Source organism: Gasterosteus aculeatus, chromosome Y, assembly GCF_964276395.1.
Source record: "Gasterosteus aculeatus chromosome Y, fGasAcu3.hap1.1, whole genome shotgun sequence".
Classification (NCBI taxonomy): Eukaryota; Metazoa; Chordata; class Actinopteri; order Perciformes; family Gasterosteidae; genus Gasterosteus; species Gasterosteus aculeatus.
The window spans coordinates 12,058,104-12,079,078 of record NC_135709.1 but is presented as its reverse complement, the minus strand read 5'-3'; the positions used below and the strand labels follow the sequence as shown (position 1 = coordinate 12,079,078).

At 43.2% G+C, this 20,975-nt stretch overlaps 1 protein-coding gene across 3 annotated transcripts in view; it reads right to left on the bottom strand.

Moving 5' to 3' along the window:
- The window catches only part of LOC120812756 (transcriptional enhancer factor TEF-1-like), a 46,431-nt gene that overhangs the window by 5,357 nt on the left and 20,099 nt on the right, over positions 1 to 20,975 (bottom strand). For all 3 annotated transcript variants that reach the window (XM_040168943.2, XM_040168942.2, XM_040168944.2), the window contains exons 6-10: positions 20,855 to 20,904; positions 20,427 to 20,488; positions 4,541 to 4,668; positions 3,233 to 3,406; positions 637 to 777 (exon numbers count right to left, since the gene is read on the bottom strand). In XM_040168943.2, the coding sequence (XP_040024877.1) occupies positions 637 to 777; positions 3,233 to 3,406; positions 4,541 to 4,668; positions 20,427 to 20,488; positions 20,855 to 20,904 (555 nt within the window). The remainder of the gene's footprint in view (positions 1 to 636; positions 778 to 3,232; positions 3,407 to 4,540; positions 4,669 to 20,426; positions 20,489 to 20,854; positions 20,905 to 20,975) is intronic.

Sequence of the window (20,975 nt, the reverse complement as noted above, 5' to 3'; positions counted from 1 at the left end):
GAGAGAGCAAAGTTACCAATACTAATATAAAAAATGATGAGTGACCACTGGAGGGGAACTGCAAGGTCAGATTACCAGGGAAAGCAGTGGTGTGTATCTTCTGAGGCTCACAAAGTATGACTACTACATACACTGCTTGATTTTGTACAAATCATGTTTGTAAATATAGGAACAAAAAGTCTGTGGACTGTGGCATTATGGGATGTACAGGCTGCGGTGTCTTTTCTAAAGTAAATTACTTGCATGATTGTTGAACATTTTTACAGCTGAGTGCACCTAATTTCAAATATATAATTCTTGAAAGAATGCCAAAGTTTATTTTGCCCTTTAAGACTGTTTTTTTAAGTTGATGCCATGGTTTGACTTGATTTGTTAGTTCAACCACCGTGTTTACTTTTATTGAATACATTTCTAAAGCCACTGTCTTTCTGTGAGCACATCTTGAAGCTCTCATTAATTGCCTTCATGTTTATTCCTTCTATCAAAAAAGAATAATATACATAAATATATACATTTATTTAAAATATCTATATTAAAATAGTATATGGATTCCAGTGATACAGTGCAGGATAGCAGATCTTTATAATCCGAGTTTGCTACCAGTGAACAGGGTGCAACTTGTGCAAGCATCCTCACCTCTACCTTCTCGACCACCTGCTTGCCAAAGGAGCAGACCTTGGTGGAGCAGGTGATGGTCATGTTCTCCGAGCTCTCGTATTGGCTGCTGACACCGTAGAAGGCCGCAGGGTCATCCTGCACGTTGTAACTGAGGTCGGCCTGGCAACCGCATAGTAAGAAAAAGAAATGCAAACATTACCTACACAGCAGTAATGACGGTACAACCTGTCTACACAAGAACTGTCCACTTGCTGCCACCTGACTATCGGCGCCCTCTGCTGGTCACTGAGCAACAACACAGGTGTGTGTGTATGTGTGTGGAGCATCTGGACCAGACTGACTGGAGTTGTCATCACTTTTCATCTTATTGTGTGCTGCAGTCACATTTGACACAAGGACAGAGCGGATCATACATACAAAGCAGACATGTAGTAATATGCAGGAACTAGTTCTGTTTTCAACTGCTTTACTTTCCCCTGTCTGTTGGCCCAAATCACAAAGAAATACTCTATGCCGCCTGTTAGCGAGATCAGATGTGCATGGAGTCTGTTTGATGAATATTATTTCCAGGATTTGGAGACATTGGCCTTTGAGATTTACACCTCTGCGAAAAAATCCAATGGAGGTGAGTGGACAAGAGATATGGAACCTTTTCAAAGAAAGGTCAGTGTTTTATTAAAACAGGGATACCTATTCTGGGAAATCCATCCCAACTGTATGTTCACCAGTTAGCAATGTCTGACTATCATGTCTGTGAATCTTCTCCTGCTCCCCTCTTTTAGACCAAAATAAATTATTAATTAAAAATGAGTTTAAAATTGAAAAAAGCCAACTAAACCCAGGTGGTCAGACTTCATTTCTATTGCTTTGAGCATCATCAATACAATTATTTTGAGGACAGATACTGGAGAAAAATGTATGTATTTACAACAAAACATATCTAATCAAATCTCCAGTGCCTTTGTTCGATGTGACTTTTGCAGATAAGGCTTGTATACTTTTTAAAAAGTAGTGGATACCGCATGCCACACAAAACAATAATTCTTCTCTTTTAATTAGAGCAGCGGTGAACCTGGCTTACAGGCGGAGACAAGAGGAAGACGGTTTGTAATGAGTTCTCCAAGGAGAGGTGTGTGTGACGGGGAAATTGAACGCACACAAGCGCTCACCGGGTGCTAAGTACGTGTACATTCATTAACACACACAGACATCAAACTGAGATCTATTAAGATTATCAGAAACATTCTCCATTGTGGAAGATCAGAGAGCTTTTTAATTAAATTCAGAGAGAAGGCTTTCAACATGGTCTCTCTCTCTCTCTCTCTCCTCTGCAAGCACATCCCACCTCTTCTACATGTATTGTTTACTGCACTCACTTCACCGTCCTCTCTCTGTCCTCTACAGGATTCCGGTGACCGTCCAATCGCAGCTTGGTAACCAGAACCAGGTACGGCGGTAAAGCGGTTAGCACGCACTGCGCGCTAGTAAAGGGTGTCTGCTGTCTCTTTTAAAAGGCTACCTCTTCTACTTTTTTATGCATTCCAAATACCCCCCACCCCCCCACCCCCCCACTAAACACAACAGCATATTTGTAAGGCATGTAACGTGAGCCGCAACTGTTAGCGAGACAGGCTAACTAAATTACCACCCACAGCGGTGGGTTAACCCAGTTACTTCTAAAGCCAGGGAGCATTTTGTGCCGTTTAACAAGGTTTCAGGTTATGTAAAAAGAAAGCCGTCACAATGGCTACATCCAAGAGCGACCACAGTCGCTATTAAAAGTCTTAAAAATGAACAACTAAATGTGCTCAAAATAAGGCACATAATGCTTACATATTTATACATATTATGATAATGTGTGATAGATAATCATGGGAACAGTTTTGTTTTGTTGTTCTCGAGGACCTGTGACCTGTGACCATTACATTACATGTCATTTAGCTAACGTTTTTATCCAAAGCGACTTAAATTACATTTTAGAGATTACTGTAAATTTAGAAAAGTAAATCCACCCGCGTTAGTATGCGTTGTCTCGAGGATGTCCCAGACCAATTTGGAAGATCATAATAAAATGTGCCTCATCAGAATTTGCCCACTTGAGACCTGCTCTAAAATTAGTCTGCAGCTCTTTCGAGACCCTCCGATAGTTTGAGCTCATCAGGAGTGAGTGTATCTCTCATCTCTGGTAGAGAGAAATAGCTAAATGTTTGAGTCTTTTGGTGTACTGCAGCTGTGAAAAAAGACCATAAAAGTGAAACACACACACACTGTCTCAGGTGGAGACAGAGCGACCTGTGAGTCAGAAGGTGAGCAGGTGTTCAAACAAAGGGACTTTGCTTTCATCAACCCACCACCTACATATCCCAGGTGGAAGGACAGAGCAAACACACACGCACACACAGACACAAACACAGCTATAAGTCGGGACAACAACATGGCAACTGGGTGTAAAAATACAGGAAAAGTAGGATACATGAAGAAAACATTTCTAAAACCAAATAATGAAAAGTAATTGGCATATGTGTGAGTGCTAATTTATTTTCATCCCTGTGCAGATGATACTCGGGATTCTTAAAAAAGACAGCAGGCAACAGGTCAGCGTTTGTCTGCTCACCCAGAACTTGATCAGGTAGAAAGCGTTCTGTGGGCCCTTGCCGAACAGCTCCTTGAGGCCACCCTTCTTCTCTGGGAACTTGTCGTAGATCTGCCTGATGTCCACACACTCCAGCATGGGGTCGCTGTAGCTCATGCTGCTCTGGCTGATGTTTACGAACAGGTGCTTGTTGTACTGAAGGTGGAGGGGGAAACGTTGAATTAGGCTCCAGGATGGAGGGCGAGAAAGTGAAGACGGATAGAAAGCAGCTGTACAACAGCAGCAAAAGAAAGACGGACGGATAAGCAAGATTAAAGGAAAGCTCATCTTTAATTCATGGGATTTGGCCATCTCACAATTTGTTTTATTGTTAACAAGCACTCATCAATTCTGAGGTCCCTTGATTAAAAAAGTACAGTCTGCCTTACCGAAATGCACACAGTTAAAGTTACCTATGTCAGACTAAATAAGCATGTTCACCTAGAAAACTGACAGGAATCACCCTATTGTCCCCTTTTGTCTGTCTGCTAAGGAAACAGGACACGTGGGTTGGTGTCCAGCTGAAATTGCAATCAGCTATATTTGGAACGATTATCATTGCATTTTATTGTATAAAGGTTGCTACGATCCCACTATTTTCTTTGTATCTTCATTACTTGAATTCAGATTTCTGTTGATGGTTTTATGGTTCAAAAATGTTCACTCACCTGCAAACGCAGAGGAAGAAAATGGTTCACGACATTGATGTGAGCAATGGACAAAATTGCAAGAATATAAACGGACCAAATGTGTTACTGAATCAGAGAACAAGCGACTAGTTACTTTTACTGGATTTTCTTTTAAACAGATAGATTTGTGCTATGATTAGATACTTGTCTGAAATAGTTAAATTCATTTTCGCCTTTTACAATTATCCTGCTTGCAGCTGCAATTGTCTCAGCCATCGTCTCCCGTTTTACCTAAATTACACATCTCACTACAAAGCCTCTATTATTACATTACTGTAAATGACGCACCATTTGACAGCAGAGTCCATTTTAATCTCAACATGGAGCAGTTTGAGGTTTGTAACTGTCCAAACAATTGTTACAAGATGAATGCCGGCTGTCTGTGAGTCCAAGGTGGAAAAATGACAGCGACCAGAGTGTGGCAGGATGACAGATAGACAGAGCCCGCGACAGAGATAGAGCTTTAATAAGGTTATTCATACCGCAATGCACACAAAGGGATTTAACGTTGTTCTCTGATGTGGGGTTATCCGTCATCTGTGTTCAAGGGACAATAAGGAGTGCTTATTGTGGACTGCTGCTCTGTGTGTGTCATACTCACTGCCTCCTGGTCTCTCTGTGTCTCCAGGAAAGATGAAAACTCCACCAGTCGTAGTTTGGTGGTGCCGATGGAGCGACCTTGCCACGCTGGCTCTCTGTGCGTTTGGGCTGCAGTTGGAGGCTCATAGGCTAAACAACACAAGCACACACACACACAAGATCATGATAACCATCCCCTACGGCCATGCTATTTAGCTGAGTTAGCAGTATCGATAGCATTGCTCTTTGCTTAGACATTCAATTCTTATTTTAAGGAAGAGTAACCCCAGTTACAAGGCCAGCGAAGTGATAATCAAAAGTTATTTTCATGGGCTTAGTTGGGGGTTTGCTGTCTTGTCTTGATTTAAGAGTTAGGTAAGGGGTAAGCAGGATCTGCCAAGCAGGCAGACACGAGTCTGACAGGATGGGGAGTCAGTTTATGTCCTGGCTGAGGAATGTAAGGCCTGCGGGTCAACTAGAAGATTTACCAGCCAAAGGGGGGTTAGAGACACACCAACACTATTCAACATACACGCTCTGTTTACGATGTTTACGTTAAGTCAGGAGTCTGGACATTGGATGTGACCGGATCTTAGATGCGGGAGGTGGAAGGTCCTCCTCTACGCCAGTTTAGGGCCAATAGAAATCTTTCCTTCTCTGTCTTTCAAGGGTTATAAAACATGATGTTCTTGCTGATGTTAGTTAGTTGTTCTTCCGGCCTGTGTGCTGCCTGAACGGCTCCTGCCTTTGCAAACGCAGCGCTGATACTTGACCTGTGATCTGACAAATAAATTTTCCAGAACGAGAGAAGTCATTCGGCTGAATTTTTGATAACCCCGACCGGGCTCCAAATCTTGAACACGTATTCTTACAATTTGGTGACCCCAACGTGATTTGCTGACCTGGACAAAGAAAGACGGGGACCTCCGTTTTCCGGACCGAGCCGAAAGGACCGGCGGCGTGGTTCAGCATTGACAACAGGCGCGCAAACAGAATCAGGTGAGCAGACAACCTTTTGTTCTAAATGAATAAAATGTCTGTGATTGGATACTTCTAAAAAGATTTGTTGTCAACTGCAGAATTCGTCTCTGTCCATTGACTGAATAAGGTCGTTATAAGACCATTAAATTTAAAACTAAATTTGAAAATTTCCTGTTGATCACATGTAAAGTATAAGCACATACTCACACTGAATTCAACGTTAGGGAAAGTGAATAAGTGTCCATAGGTTTAGGGATTTAGGTAAAAATATATATAATCTTAGTCGGTAGAAATCCAAGTTGCAATCCGTGTGGTGCGTAGATACCTCTGGTAACTGCAGTCCCACGTTTGCATGCAGTGGACTGGCAGTTTAGAATAGTGTAGGGATTTAGGTTTAGGGACTTAGGTAAATACATGAAGAGTTTAAAAAGGAATGACGGGGCTCACTTGAGTTCCCTGAGGTCGACTCTTAGTCTGTAGAAATCCAAGTTGCAATCCGTGTGGTACGTAGATACCTCTGGTAACTGCAGTCCCACGTTTGCATGCAGTGGACTGGCAGTTTAGAATAGTGTAGGGGTTTAGGTTTAGGTTTAGGGACTTAGGTAAATATATGAAGAGTTTAAAAAGGAATGACGGGGCTCACTTGAGTTCCCTGAGGTCGACTCTTAGTCTGTAGAAATCCAAGTTACAATCCGTGTGGTACGTAGATACCTCTGGTGACTGGGGTCCCACGTTTGCATGCAGTGGGCTGGCAGTTTAGAATAGAGCAGGGATTTATGTTAATCTTAGTCTGTAGAAATCCAAGTTGCAATCCGTGTGGTACGTAGAAACCTCTGGTCCTGCAGTCCTACTCGTGTGATTCTTGGACTGGCAGGTTAGAATATTAGATAAAGAAATAAGGACACAGGGAAAGATTTGTTGTTTTTCATACTGGGAAATGTGTGGGTGGTTGGTGTAACTCCTGGTGTTTTACCGAACCTGGAAGCTGGGCGTATCAGGACTTGAAAAAGGACTGAGAATCCGACAGTGAAAAGTGTTTGACCGGATTACACATCTGTGGGGATATGTATTAAAGGGTAAAAGGGAAAATCATAGTTAAATGATGGTGGTATAAATACGAGAGAAATAAAACAATACGAGTGAACTGGTGTTATAAGCCTCAACAATCGAGCGCTGTATTCCTCTAATACAGTAGAAGGTTCTTGATTGGGTTCACAGTATTGGGCATTGAGTCCTTTCTCTTGTGTTCAAAAACCACGTGTGAATAAATAAATAACCTGTGATGAAAATGGAGGAAACCATAACGATATGGGAGAGGTGTAAAGAAGGCACTCTGGGTTTCGCCCTATTTAAGACTTATAAGAGACATATGGATAAAACCCTAGAAAAAGATAGGAAATGTGTAACAAAAAAATATGTGAAGTGGGTTGCACAGATGCAGGAAAGAGGAATGTTTGGAAGGGAGACAGATTCTCAACCAACAGGCGAGCAGCTGCAGGACCATCTTAGGATGGCGAGAAGAGGAAAAGACCAAGCGCTTGCGCTCCTTGCCGTTAAGGGGAGATTTTGTGGAAAAGAGAAGAAAAGTGCAGAAAAGGCAGATGAGTTCTTAGTGGACTGTAGAACATTTCTGGGAGAAATAAATGCGGTATTCGTGAGTAAGACGGCAATGCAGTTGCCGCAAACCAAAGCAGGAGAAGAGAAAGTGCATGAGACCGGTTGTAAATCTAGTGCGCCTCCTCCCTACTCGACAGGCCCATATGCGAAGGCTAATCGGTTGTTAAATGAACCACATCAGATGCCACTGAGGCAAGGGAAAGCTACTAATCCAGGAGAATCTCAGGTTTTGGTAGTTCAAAAAGGGTTGTTACAGGTAACCTTATATCCACATGAAGAGAATGATGGGGTGGAGAAGGTTTCTGCTTTTCTCTCAGAGACGGTACAATATTTGGAGGACAGGCCCCAGCCGGAGCCTGTCATTGGAGTAATCCTAACACAACACAGGGTCACTCGACAGTCGTAAAGAAGCGGCAACCCGAGCACAGACCTATGACCTCATTTAATGTAGGGGGAGGAAGAGTTGCAGGAGAAGAAACTTTGTTAGTCATAGCCCAGGCAGAGCGGCAATCAATCACCCGGTGTGGACAGGATGAGCGGGGGAGGCAGGTTGAGTCAGAGGAAGATGAGCCTGGCCCTGCAGATGATTGGGACGAGGAATTTCAGGAGCATGGAGCAGCGCTAGAGTCACAAAAACCACAGTCATCTACTCCGATGGAGCGCCATGAGACAGGGGTTAAGAGGTAATAGGAACAGATATTATCAGGGGAATGCAGCCAGAGCGAATGTGCATCAATGTAATGATTTGAAACCTAAGTCAAACAGGATGCTCCGGCCTCTCATCAACTACCACTGTTAACGGCTATTTGTGGAGACGGAAGTGAAAAAACAACATATGCGCCACTCGCATTGTCAGACCTAAGCATGATGAAGCTCGCATTACCTAAAATAGAGAAGGGTGGTGCAGCGTGGATTCGTGGGTTCCTTGCTCAGTGTGCGGGTAGTGTTCCCGGTTTGGGGGATCTTAGAAAAATTTTTGTGGCGTGTGACTCACTAGCTGACCTCCAGAAGTTAGAGGGGGAAGCCGGGACCTCTGACCTCCCTGACGGGGAGCCTCTGGCAAATTGGGTGTCAGTACTCTGGCCAAAGCTCAGACTCCAATATCCTGTGAAGGTGGCTACCACAGAACTCACTTATGTTCCCCCACACGACAGTGAGGGTGGAAATAGTTATTTAAGGAGAGTCGGAGAATTATGGGACAACAAGTTAGGGGAAGGTGTCATGGATGATCACAGAACCGAGCTTCTTTTTCGTGGCGCCATAGAGTCATCTGTCTCGGAGACAATGAAGACCCAACTAAGAGGAATAGTGGGGTTGTCTGACATGAATTTTGATGCTTGGTCCTCACAGATTAAACACTATGTGGACCGGAGCAAAGAAAAATATGATAAGGAAAAGGGTGAATTAAACAATATTCAGTTACAATTGGCGAAAGCACAGCTAGAGTAAAGCAGAGAGAAGGTGAACCAGGGCAAGAGTGAAGCCAAACAGATGACCCAAACAACAGCGCCATCTCAGGGGGAAGGGCCACCTCAATATGACCCTTATCCAGACCCCCCTCCCTTCCCATGTGCGCCAGCCTGCCAGCAGCCACAACAGGCCGTGTACACTCCTCCACAGGCTTACTATCCCCAACCTTATGCCCCGCAACCACAACACATGATGGGGGCCCCACTGTACGGTGGCTTCAGGCAACCGAAAAGACAGTGGGGAGGGGGAAATCGTGGCCGAGTTCCAAACAATGGAGGGCAGTTTAGACAACGACAGAATACTTGTTTCAGCTGTGGGCAGCTTGGACATTGGTCCGACGCATGCCCCCATCCACCTCAGGGTCAGAGGCCTCAGTCCTACCCAGCTCAATACCCTTACGATATCTATCCACCACAAGCACCACATACACTACAACAGGGTAATAGCCTGCGGCATCAGGCCCCAGGTCATCAGCAAATGCCATAGGGGTGCCCAGATCCGACGGCTGACGGTAACCTGTTTCCAGAACCCATGGTGACTCTGACAATCAACGGAAGAGATTACAGATGTATGCTGGACTCAGGTGCTAGGTATTCCACAATAAACACGCCACTGCCACCATCAAGGAATACTGTGCCAGTTATCGGATTCTCGGGTCAATCAGAGGAGTGGCCACTTTCTATTCGAGTCCCATGTAAATGGAAATCACTCTGTTTTGACCAATCCTTTTTGGTTTCCACTGCCTGCCCGATTAACCTGGTGGGAAGAGACATTTTGTGTTCCCAAAATATCATTATGCAAATGACGAAGGGATGTATCACTGTAACATTCCCGGATGGGACACAGCAACGATGTGCCACACCCCACTCTTATGGCCACCAGTTGCTGCAAGCTGAAGTTCAACAGACGCTGAATGCAGAGGTCTGGTGGGGGAGAGTGGAGGACTATGATCGAACTGTTCTGCATGAGACTGTCCGCCGTTGGGGCCCATGGTTCAAGGTATTACACCCGACTGAACCACCTGCGGATCCTCCTCATTGCACGATGAACTATTCGCTGTCTCCTGATGAGAACTATGACACCCTGTGGAGTGGACTTGAGTTTGAAAGCGAGGTCCATGGACATCCTACTGTTAAGGTCCGAGAGATCTATGTGGGGAAACAAGGTGTGGCAGCTGCGGTGGAACTAACCTCTGAGTTACAAGTTCTATATGCGCTACAAGAGACCTCTGCTCCTCACATCACCTTGCTCATCCAAAGCGGAGGAGAAGCCAAGAACATGGGGCCGATGGTTAAAGCGGGGGTTGATGCAGCGGACTGGGTGCCCACTCAAAATGTTAACTTACATTACTCTCAGGCTAATGACATGTACCGTATTGCACATACCTCAGAAGTAAAACTTATACCAGAGAGACACATGCTAAGCCGCACACATGGTAGGGAAAATACTGACCATGAGAACACACAGCTCATGCTAGTTGATTTTCCTGATACATTTTGGACAAAAGGGGGAGCTGATGTGGGATTGATTCCAATGGCCCCAGTGGTAATTGAATTAAAAACCGGAACGGTCCCAATTTACCGTCCTCAGTACCCCTTAAGGGAGGAACAAATCGCAAGGATAGAAAAAACAATTGAAGTGTTGCTGCAGGCAGGTGTATTGGAGAGGACGGGGTCCCCCTGGAATACCCCGATTAACCCGGTCCCTAAACCCGGAAAGCCTGACTATAGAATGGTGCATGATTTGAGGCTCGTCAACAAAGTTGTAGTACCAACTCACTATGGCACCCCAAATCCTTATACAATGTTAAATGCAATAGGCCCTGATAAAAGATGGTTCACCTGCATTGACCTGGCGAATGCTTTTTTCTGTGTCCCTCTAGCTGTGCGCTCAAGACAAATGTTTGCGTTTACGTATAAGGGGCGCCAATTTACATATACGCGGTTACCAGAACAGTTCTGCAGTGGTTACAGGAAAACGGCTTCAAAGTGTCTAAATTGAAATTGCAGATTGGGAGGCAGAAGGTGAATTTTCTGGGGAGAATTGTGTCACCAGCAGGGCAAGCTATGACTGACACACAGAAGTCGTCCATTTTGCAACATCCTCGGCCCACGACGGTTAGAGAAATGATGAAATTCTTAGGACTTGTAACATGGAGCTAGAATATTATACCTGATTTCTCGGTGCAGGTGGCTCCCTTGAGGGCGCTAATATTGGGTGCAGGCTATAAAAACTACTCAAAGCCTTTGGTGTGGACCCGGGAGGCGGAGACTGCATTTATTGCCACCAAGCAGGCCATGGCCAGCGCAGCCACGTTTCACCCCCCTGACTACTCGAGACCCTTACATCTGGATGTTGATGAAAAGAACGGATTTGTGAATTCCGTTCTGTTTCAAAAGGGGGGGGGGTAACACAGATCGTAAGGTTTTGATGTACTATAGTGGTAAGCTGGATAACGTGGAAATAGGGCATCCCTCGTGTGTCAGAAACGTAGCTGCTATTGGAAGAGCGTTGATTAAAACGGCCCATATAACAATGGAACACCAGACTGTTGTGCACACATCGCATGGAATAGTTGCGTTCTTACAGTCAAACGCGTTCACACTTTCCACGGCAAGACAATCAGTCATTGAAAATTAAGAGATAAGGTTGTGTAAGATTTAAATGAGGAATGAAGGTGATAAGGAATTAGGAGATTTGTTGTATATATTGTCCATTTTTTGGATTAATGTTTGTAGTTTTTCGAGTTTTCTCCTAAATTCAGAGATGGGCGGTAAATTGTTGAGTGCTGCTATTGAGTGTATAGTGCACGATACACTTGATACAGTATCTTGATGATGGAAGCAAATGTCTGATCAAAGGAACATTTATAGCACCAGTACACGAAATATGGAAACTTGTTACAGACGGTCATCCTGTAATGTTCAACAAGTAGTACACCCTTACATTTGGACACGCTAACCATGAGAGGTTGGTGATCTATCAGTAATGAATGAATAGATTGGATCAAACTGAGCATGAGCTGAGTTGTATCTGCAAGTAACAGACATGTCTCCCACCCTCTGCTTTGCTTTTGGGCTGAAGAGCAATAAAAGTGGAGATTAACACTGAAGGCTGGACTTGGAAGTTTCCCTGCCCCTATGGCACCATGGAAAGAGGTGGTAATTGACTTCACAGACATGGAAATGAAGAATCGAGTTGAGGGCAAGAGGTATTTGTTGGTATGCGTTGATCCTTTTTCTAGGTGAGTGGAGGCGATCCCCACAAAATCAGGAAAAGAGCAGCAGACGTAGTAAAATGGCTGACCAGAGAACTAATACCCAGATTTGGTATTCCAGAAGTCATACGATCGGATAATGGTTCACACTTCTCGAACGCTGAACTACAAGAAATAGAGAAAACGTTTGGGATCAAGCATAAATTTGGGGCAGTTTATCATCCTCAGTCTCAAGGGCTAGTTGAGAGAGCTAACAGAACCATAAAGGAAGGTTTGGCTAAAGTCTGTGCTGAAACGAAGCTGACGTGGGTGGCAGCCCTGCCGATAGTGCAGTATGGGATAAGATCATGTCCTAACTCAAAGTTAGGGATAAGCCCCCATGAGGTATGAACGGGAAGAAAGATGCCTTGTCCGTTAACAACCACTTTGCCTACCACTGTCAGCCCATTGCAGTACCGACATGTGGAAATATCTTACTATATGAGAATGTGTAATAATACTGTGATGAGTATCTCTCAACAGGTGACAGAGATCCTTTCTGGAGAAGGACAGTGTGCACCAGTGGAGGTGGATGACTGGGTACTACGTAAAGTAGCCAGACTCAGTTTGACTGATCCCCGCTGGGAAGGTCCATCCAAAGTTGCAGAAGTAACCACGCACTGTGTGATAGTGTGCCGAGAGGGGTACCTGATCAATACAAGTTAACGGATCAGATAGCGGCCGGATGGGAATCATTGTTCCCTTTTTATAACTGTAAACAAAAATGTGGATCGACTAAATTATGTACATTTCAATATCCAGCGGCTCACCAATATGACGAGAGATGCTCTGGAAGGGGTGCACAGCCAACTATCGGCCACCTCATTGATGACTTACCAGGACCGGGTGGCTTTGGATATGTTATTAGCTGCGAAAGGAGGAGTGTGTGCGATGTTTGGCCAAGCGTGCTGCACTTTTATCCCCAATAACACCGCCCCAGATGGATCCTTTACTAGAGCATTACACGGACTAAGAGCCATGTCTGTTGAATTAGCTGAACACTCTGGTATAGACGGCACCGTCGGTAATTGGTTTGGTAAATACTTTGGACAATGGAAGGGCTTCTTCCTGTCAGTTTTTCTGACCTTAGTAATCGCAATAGTGGTTTTTGCCCTTTGTGGATGCTGCTGCATCCCCTTTATCAGACAACTATGTCGCCGATGCGTCACCTCTGCAATAGATGCTAAAATACCCCTGCCATACCAGATGGCTTTGTTACATGAAAGGATCCAATTGTTAGGGCCGGAGGAGATTGGAGAGGAGATAGGTATGGTAAGAACCGACTTCGAGGGACCTGAAGAAGAAATCCTTTTAGGTTCAACATTCCTGTCCGCGTGATCTGCTAACTGTTGCACACATCATATATAGTGGATGCATACACGTAGATGGTGTGATATTTCTAGGCTAGGATGTATTCTGTGTCTATTACACTCGGTTTAGATTTTTTGTACTGTTTAGGGATTTCCATGACTGCTGCATTCACCCGTATTCACTGATATAGATATTTAGCGTTTAGATTGGTGGTTTCTTTTGATTTTTTTTGGTTTACATAATGAATTATGTGAAAAGGGGGAATTGATAATCAAAAGTTATTTTCATGGGCTTAGTTGGGGGTTTGCTGTCTTGTCTTGATTTAAGAGTTAGGTAAGGGGTAAGCAGGATCTGCCAAGCAGGCAGACACGAGTCTGACAGGATGGGGAGTCAGTTTATGTCCTGGCTGAGGAATGTAAGGTCTGCGGGTCAACTAGAAGATTTACCAGCCAAAGGGGGGTTAGAGACACACCAACACTATTCAACATACACGCTCTGTTTACGATGTTTACGTTAAGTCAGGAGTCTGGACATTGGATGTGACCGGATCTTAGATGCGGGAGGTGGAAGGTCCTCCTCTACGCCAGTTTAGGGCCAATAGAAATCTTTCCTTCTCTGTCTTTCAAGGGTTATAAAACATGATGTTCTTGCTGATGTTAGTTAGTTGTTCTTCCGGCCTGTGTGCTCCCTGAACGGCTCCTGCCTTTGCAAACGCAGCGCTGATACTTGACCTGTGATCTGACAAATACATTTTCCAGAACGAGAGAAGTCATTCGGCTGAATTTTTGATAACCCCGACCGGGCTCCAAATCTTGAACACGTATTCTTACAGAAGCCAAATGCATCAGTAGCTGCTGCGTGGTACCAACAGGAGGTGGGCTCACTAACACAAGTGTCTCACTTTGGCACCAACAAAGCGCTCACGACCAAGAAGCTGCAGAGATGGAACGTGCTTTACCTAGATGTTACTGTACTGCTGAACAGTGCTCTCAATAAATTGCCACAATTTTTCAAGATGGACTCAAATGCCTGATGGTGTTACAACAAGACATTGCCGGCACTTGTTATATACCTCTTCCATCTACTTGTAAATAGGTCAAATACCACCATATTTCCCTATTGGTTGGTGTGCTCAGGGTGATGGGCAGTGTTGGGTGTCCACCACACAGGGTTTGGCATCGAGGCCCAAAAGTTCAGTTTTGGTCTCATCTGACACCTTCTTCCACATGTTTTCTGTGTCTCCCACATGGCTTGTGGCAAACTCCAAGCAGCATTTCTGATGGTTCTTTCAACAACAGCTTTCTTCTTATTACTCCTCCATTAAGTCCAGAATTGTGAAGTACACGGTTAGTAGTTGTTCTGTGTTATGACTGGGGTCATATGTCTAGTGTTTTTGGGTTTCCTTTGTGTCTTTCTGGTTTCCCTTTATTCAAACAGGGATGTGCCACAACCAGGCGCGGATTGGTGCACGGTCTCCTACCCGTCCTGTGATTGGCTGCAGCCTGCACATAAGGGAAGCAGAGATGGCGTCCGAGGCAGAGCAGGCCAGAGCGAGGAGAACAGCAGCAGCAGCAGCAGTACACAACCCTCGTCCTCCTCCTCTTCCAACCAGCCACATGTGTTATTCTGTGAAGCCTAATAAGTATGCCGTTTTTCTTTTGAGTTGGTTTTCTCCTGTTTTTAAGTAGATAGGTAGGTAAGACTGATGTAATTATTTTTCTCCTTTGTTTTGGTAGGTCAGCGTCTTATTTTTAGCTAGGATCGTTTTTTTGGTTTGTTTGTTATATTGGGGATGGGCAACGGCGAAGCCGTGGTTTGTTTTTACCCCAACATACCTGGTTTTACTCAACCTAGCTCTTTTTTTCAATAAATATCCCCTATATAAACGCAAAGTGTGTGTGGCTACTTGGGAGACGGGGAAGATTGGGGCCTATCCATGTTGCACCTTAGGCACCCCTAGACTGGGGCGTAACACCTGTGAACAGATTCTGTCCACCTCCAGTTACCATATGACTCCTGGTTGCTGCTTTATCAAGGACAGTGTACAGTGTAATCAGGATAAATGTGACCTTTGATTTTGGTGATGATAGATGAACTTACTCAAATGTACAACTAAAGAGGATACCAATATTGTATTTCAAATAAAAGGTGTCTCTGCCACTGGAGACATCTGTCCAAACATTCCTTTCTTCTACTAAATTACATTCCAGTGTCTGCAATGTTGCAATGTTATTGTAGGATATTAAGAAACAAATATACGACGCGGTTCATAAAATTAATAAAAATGCATATAGTGTACACCAGAATACAGCCATGATTCTGAAACTGTGTAATCAATAAAGTAATGACAAGATTGTAAAACCACTGTAATTCTGCAACTGTAATAGAATAATACCAATGTACAGTTATGATTGTATTTCATGTAATGTAATCAACTGGAATGCATGCATGTAATACTTGAACAACAACTGATATTGACTATGGGTCATTCGAAATCCGAGTTACATTGAACTCACCAGAAGACCACTCCCAGAGGTGTGGACACTAACTTTCACACCTTTAAGCATTGTTATAAATACCTGTAGGAACCATTGTTCTAGAGTTCGCTGGTGGAGCGATGTTCTTTTTACCACAACACCATCTCTTTATTAAATACATTTGATTTTAACCTTTTGATCAGCGATGACCTCTGTCCGTCCGGCGTTTCTTCATTTTTGAACACAACATTATCTAGATATTGAGGGACATGTTTATTCTCTCAGATCACGGCCAGTTTTCAACAGTTTTAAAACTTAAAACCCTCCTCCAAAAACAGGCTTCAGCAGACTAGTGTTATTTGGCGGAAAGTACATTTTCAATAACAGTGTCATGCTGGTGTGTTCAACATGCTAAAGAGCAGGTAGTCTGTTGCAATGGTTCTCAACCCAATTCTATCCTGACAATGTGCATCCGTCCTCAGCTCCAGAGAGGGTCATATGAAAGGTAACATTGTAGCAATGAATTAATGTCTTTATTGTTCTTGTCTGGTCAGAAAAAATACTCCGCCGGTACAGCGCCCCCCACCCCTCCGTCAACAAATGACCAACCTGAACGAATGACTCGAAAAAAGATTAGTTCATTTTACTGAACGGGAACGGGATTCTAAGAACCGAATTGGTAAAAAGATCCGAACTTCCCATCACTAGTGGCCGAAGTGCGTGACACTTGAGAGCCCTGTATAATTTTCAGTTAAAAGACAGACAGTCCGACTGTCCAATCAGAAGGGTCCGTCCTCTGCTTCCTGCTATAAGGCCCTACCCTTTCCCTACCATTTTACAGGGCGTCTCCTAAACTGTCTCTGGTCTGCGTTCACTGAAGCAACACAATCCATGGAAAATAAATATTGAGCCAAGAGCAACGAGTGTGCCACTGGCGTGTTCAGGGAGTGGCCTAGGGTGGCACGGGCCACCACTGAAATCTGATTGGCCACCCCAAGTGCCACCCCAATATCATAAAATATGATTGGCTATATGCGCAGTCAGAGGCGGGCCACGGCACTGAATGTAAACTGCCCTCTTGTTTAGAGTTGCAGTTCCTTCTCAAACCTGAGAGGCAGAGATGCGCTAAAGTAGTATGTAGCCTGCAAAAAAAGAAGAAGAAGTTTGAGCGGCAAACCTACAGGTGAAACAAACTCAGTCTATGGAAGCAACACGTCTCTGGAGCGTCGTCGTGAAAGATCTGAGTAGCCTACATTTTACTACACTTACTGTGCCTGTAGTTAAAAGCTGTAACGGTAATAAGCTAAACATTTACCCTGTCTTGTTTTATTTCTTTTTATTGTAATTGGCACAAGGCTGCATCTCATCTCATTAGCAAACACTGTTTTCACTGTCATCAATGCTAAAGCTAACATTTAGCTATTCTGTACTGCGTAACATTGTTATGTTAGACCCGTGTAACATCAATTACATTCGTGTGTATGCACAATTATCTATTGTACAACATATAAGAATGTTGTGCATTATGGGACTATTACAGTATGAAAAGTCAGAATATAAAGGATAAATAATTTGTTCAAAGAGACGTATGTATTTTAAATATGTTTTCACTTTATAGGTGGAGATTGACTGTGTTTTTTAATGTGCATTGTTTTCTCATGTTGGTTTTTGGAGTCGCAGGTTATTTTATAGCATTATTACTGTAACAAATCAGTGTTGAAACAAGATTTGTTACAAGTGATGTGTGCTCTTTTTATGCACACATAAGCTCTGGTAATGTCAGCTATCTCTGTTGATAAAATATTCTATACGGTCTGTACCTCCAACCATTTACATTCAACGTGGTTACATGGATTCGAATAACTGGCTTAGTCGGACTGAAATCGAATTATCCGTTTCATGTAAACACCTTTGTCCGACTATGTGCGGTCCGACTACGATCTGATTAACACCCCTGGGTAACTCGATCCGATCCAGTTGATAGTTTGACGTTTGCGGCATGTAACGGTGATTCGGATAAGGAACTGGACTTTGCGTCTTTGCGCATGCTCGAGATCCCGACGGCGTTTTCTCTCCGTTATCAAATCAGCCAATACCGCCATTCGCATTTGCTGTACTTCTATTAACATCATGCACAAATAGTAGAGGGTTGTAGCTTCACGTTGCTCTCCGTTCGCCATCTTTCTCGTAATGTTGATGTTGTTGGTTGTTGTTGGTAGTGGTGAAGCGGTCAAGCGGAAATGGGTGTATCACAACTAGTTGTAATGAAAACAGCGCATTAAGCATTCCAAGTATTGTTCTTCGAATCTTTATTTGTTGGAATGCATTATGCATTCCAAGTATTGTTCCTCGAATCTTTATTCTTCAGCTTCTTCTTCTATTTCTTCCGCACCCCCTTTCAACTCCTTCACATTTTCAGCTATTTAAACCGTTCAAATTTTGAAATATTTAGCTCCTTTCTGGCTTTAGGGCTATGACTTTTCAGCTTTCTACCTCTTAAGCTTAAATTTATATAAATCAATAATCATTAATATTTTAACATGGTTTTCAAATGGAGTTTGTTTTCAAATCCTCCTTAAACGTCTTCAACTTTCAGATATTTCAGCTCCGCCAATCTTTCAGCTACAGACACCATTTGAACTTTCAAATGTTGACACAGGTCTCAACTATTTTATGAATATCTATGCTTGTGGATATCTATTGTACTTTTTTCATAATCACTGATTATGTTTCACTAGTTCTTCGCTCCGTTTCTGACTTTTACATAAGTGTGTATTGCGTCTGCTAGAGGGGGGACCTCGAGGGCTAGAGTGTGAGGCAGCGCCAGAATCTGGTTAAAAAAATATGGAACTTCTGTCCTTGCAGCCAAAGTATACACTCTAGAGGCTTCATTTCTTCAGATTAATGAGGGTATGGTTGTGCTGATTGGATTAATGTGTTAATGGAATCCCAGAGTTCTTTAGTTTTTGCTTAAGGAGTGTTAGAGTGACACAACCTCTGCCAAAAGCCCCATAGGCTCCAATACAAATCTGCCGACATATTTCTCTAAAAATCCAGAAGGTACACGTTTTGTCAACGGCCATAGGAGCCGTATTTATTACCGGACAGACATAAAACGCACATCCATGCGTTCGGTAGAGTCTTGGGTCTCCTAATAACGCCGTATTTTTTAGATAGCTGTTATAGTTTTGCGCTGAATGTCATTTGTTTGAGGTGTGGATTCTGTGTAACTCGCTGTCCTGTCTCTGCCTTTTGCAGCAGCTCGTTAATGAGCACAGGTGCGCCGTTGCCGTGGTTACTCGCTCACGCGCTGCAAGATCTCTGTCTGTGACTTACAGCTGCTCCTATGACCTGATTAGTGGAGTCACATGACGCAGCTATGCTTTCTGTCAACAGACTAATATGATAAAGACACTAGCCCCCCCTCCCCCCTCCACCCTGACCTCTTCTCGCTGTTAATCACTCACTCAGTCAGTCTGTCTGTCTATTTCTCCTCCTCTCTCTCTCTCCCTCTATCTCTTCCTCACCACCCCTCCCTTCCTCACCCTCTCACCCTCCCTCCCTCTATCTACACCCCCCCACCCCACCCCACCCAATCCAATAATTTCAAAATAAAAACCCCATGGAGGGAATTTTTACTGTAATGTTTGTGATGAGGCCTATTAATTAAAAACTTCTTAGTTTGAATAACAAACATTCTGTTTCCCAACCCCCCCTCACCCAATTCCATCATTACAAACTAAAAGCCTCAATGATTATCTGTACCTTAACCATGAAGCAGTTTCGTTGAAATACGCATTGCTCTTTCAAATACTACTATAACCACTACGAATATTACTAGTACTTCTAGTAGAACTACAACTGATACTTCTACTACCATACTACTAGTATTTCTACTGCTATTAATACAACTACTACTAATGTTATTACAGTATTCCAGCTGTTTCTACTGCTATTGATACTAAACCGACTTCTACTGCTAGTACTAATACCAAAATTACAACTATAACTAATATTACTACAACCAATTTTAAACCTCTTTTTATTCATCTCAGCTTTTGTTATTTCTGTCCTTTTTAAAATTCAATTAAGCTCCTGCAACTTCTGTAATTTTTAGAAAATCTATTGAAATTCAGCTTCCCCACTTCCTGTATTTTCAGCAATTCTTTAAAATCATTTCTGCTTTTCCTATGCCTCTATTAACAGCAATGTTTTAATATTCATTTCTGTATTCTTTTTGCAATATTTCACATTTATTTCAGCTGTTTTCATTTCTGCTTTTTCAGCAAATCTATTGAAATTCCTTTCAGCTTCTCCCATTTCTGTATTTTCAGCAATTTCAAATTAATTTCAGCTTTTCTAATATCTGTAATTTCAGCAAATGTATTCAAATTCCCTTCACCTTTTTGTAATTTAAGCTATTTTTAAAAATTCATTTCAGCTTTCAGCTTTTTGCATTCCAACGCATTTTCAGCAGGAAATGCATTTTCTAGTTTTTAAATGTTAATTTAAGTCCAACTTTAGGGTTTTTAGATTTGAAACTTTAATAAATAAAGCAACGTTGTTCCTTATTTGTATGAAAGGAAAGTTGGATTGACACATCTCCCGTGTTGACCTCATCACTAGATGAACCCTGGGGAGGTGAGTGGGGAGGAGTAGCCTTTGGAGACCCAGGTGTCCACACAAGTGTCAAAACAGAAACAAAAAACAAAAACACACTGTAGATAGCCAGTGGAGCAAATGGCAGCAAGAAAAGAGGACCGCCTGTTCGCTTTACAGAAAGGAGATAATCACACCTGAGATTGTGGTGGTCCCGGCTGTCTGCACGGTGTAGGCTTGCTGAGAGAACGGCTTGATGCTGAGAGAAACAGAGAGGCACACACAACGACGGACGGATGAGAGAGCGTTAAAGAAAGAAAGCTGAAAGAAGAGGAGGCACAGTACAGGGCCACACAGGTTACACACACAGAGAATTCTCCTTTATGAAATTGTAGGAGGGGTACAAAGGTTGAGTGTCTCTGAGTTCAGTACAAAGTTATGCTAGCCCTCATTTACTTCCTTTATCATTATCATCTTCGTCTCATGGTCATCTCACAGTACACTAGAGATAGTTTAAACTTTTAGCACAATGATCCCCGGAATCTATTGGGAACAGACACCAATGTCAGGTTTTTACAATCTTAATTTGGTACCAATGGAAATGTTTAAGTTGGATTTGACTTACTCTTCTGTGGTGGAGCTGGACTGTCCTCCAGGAATCATTCCCTGCCACAACTAAGAAATAAACACACACACACACACCAATTCATATGTGTGAGTTCAAACGGAGCAAATGTACTCTACAT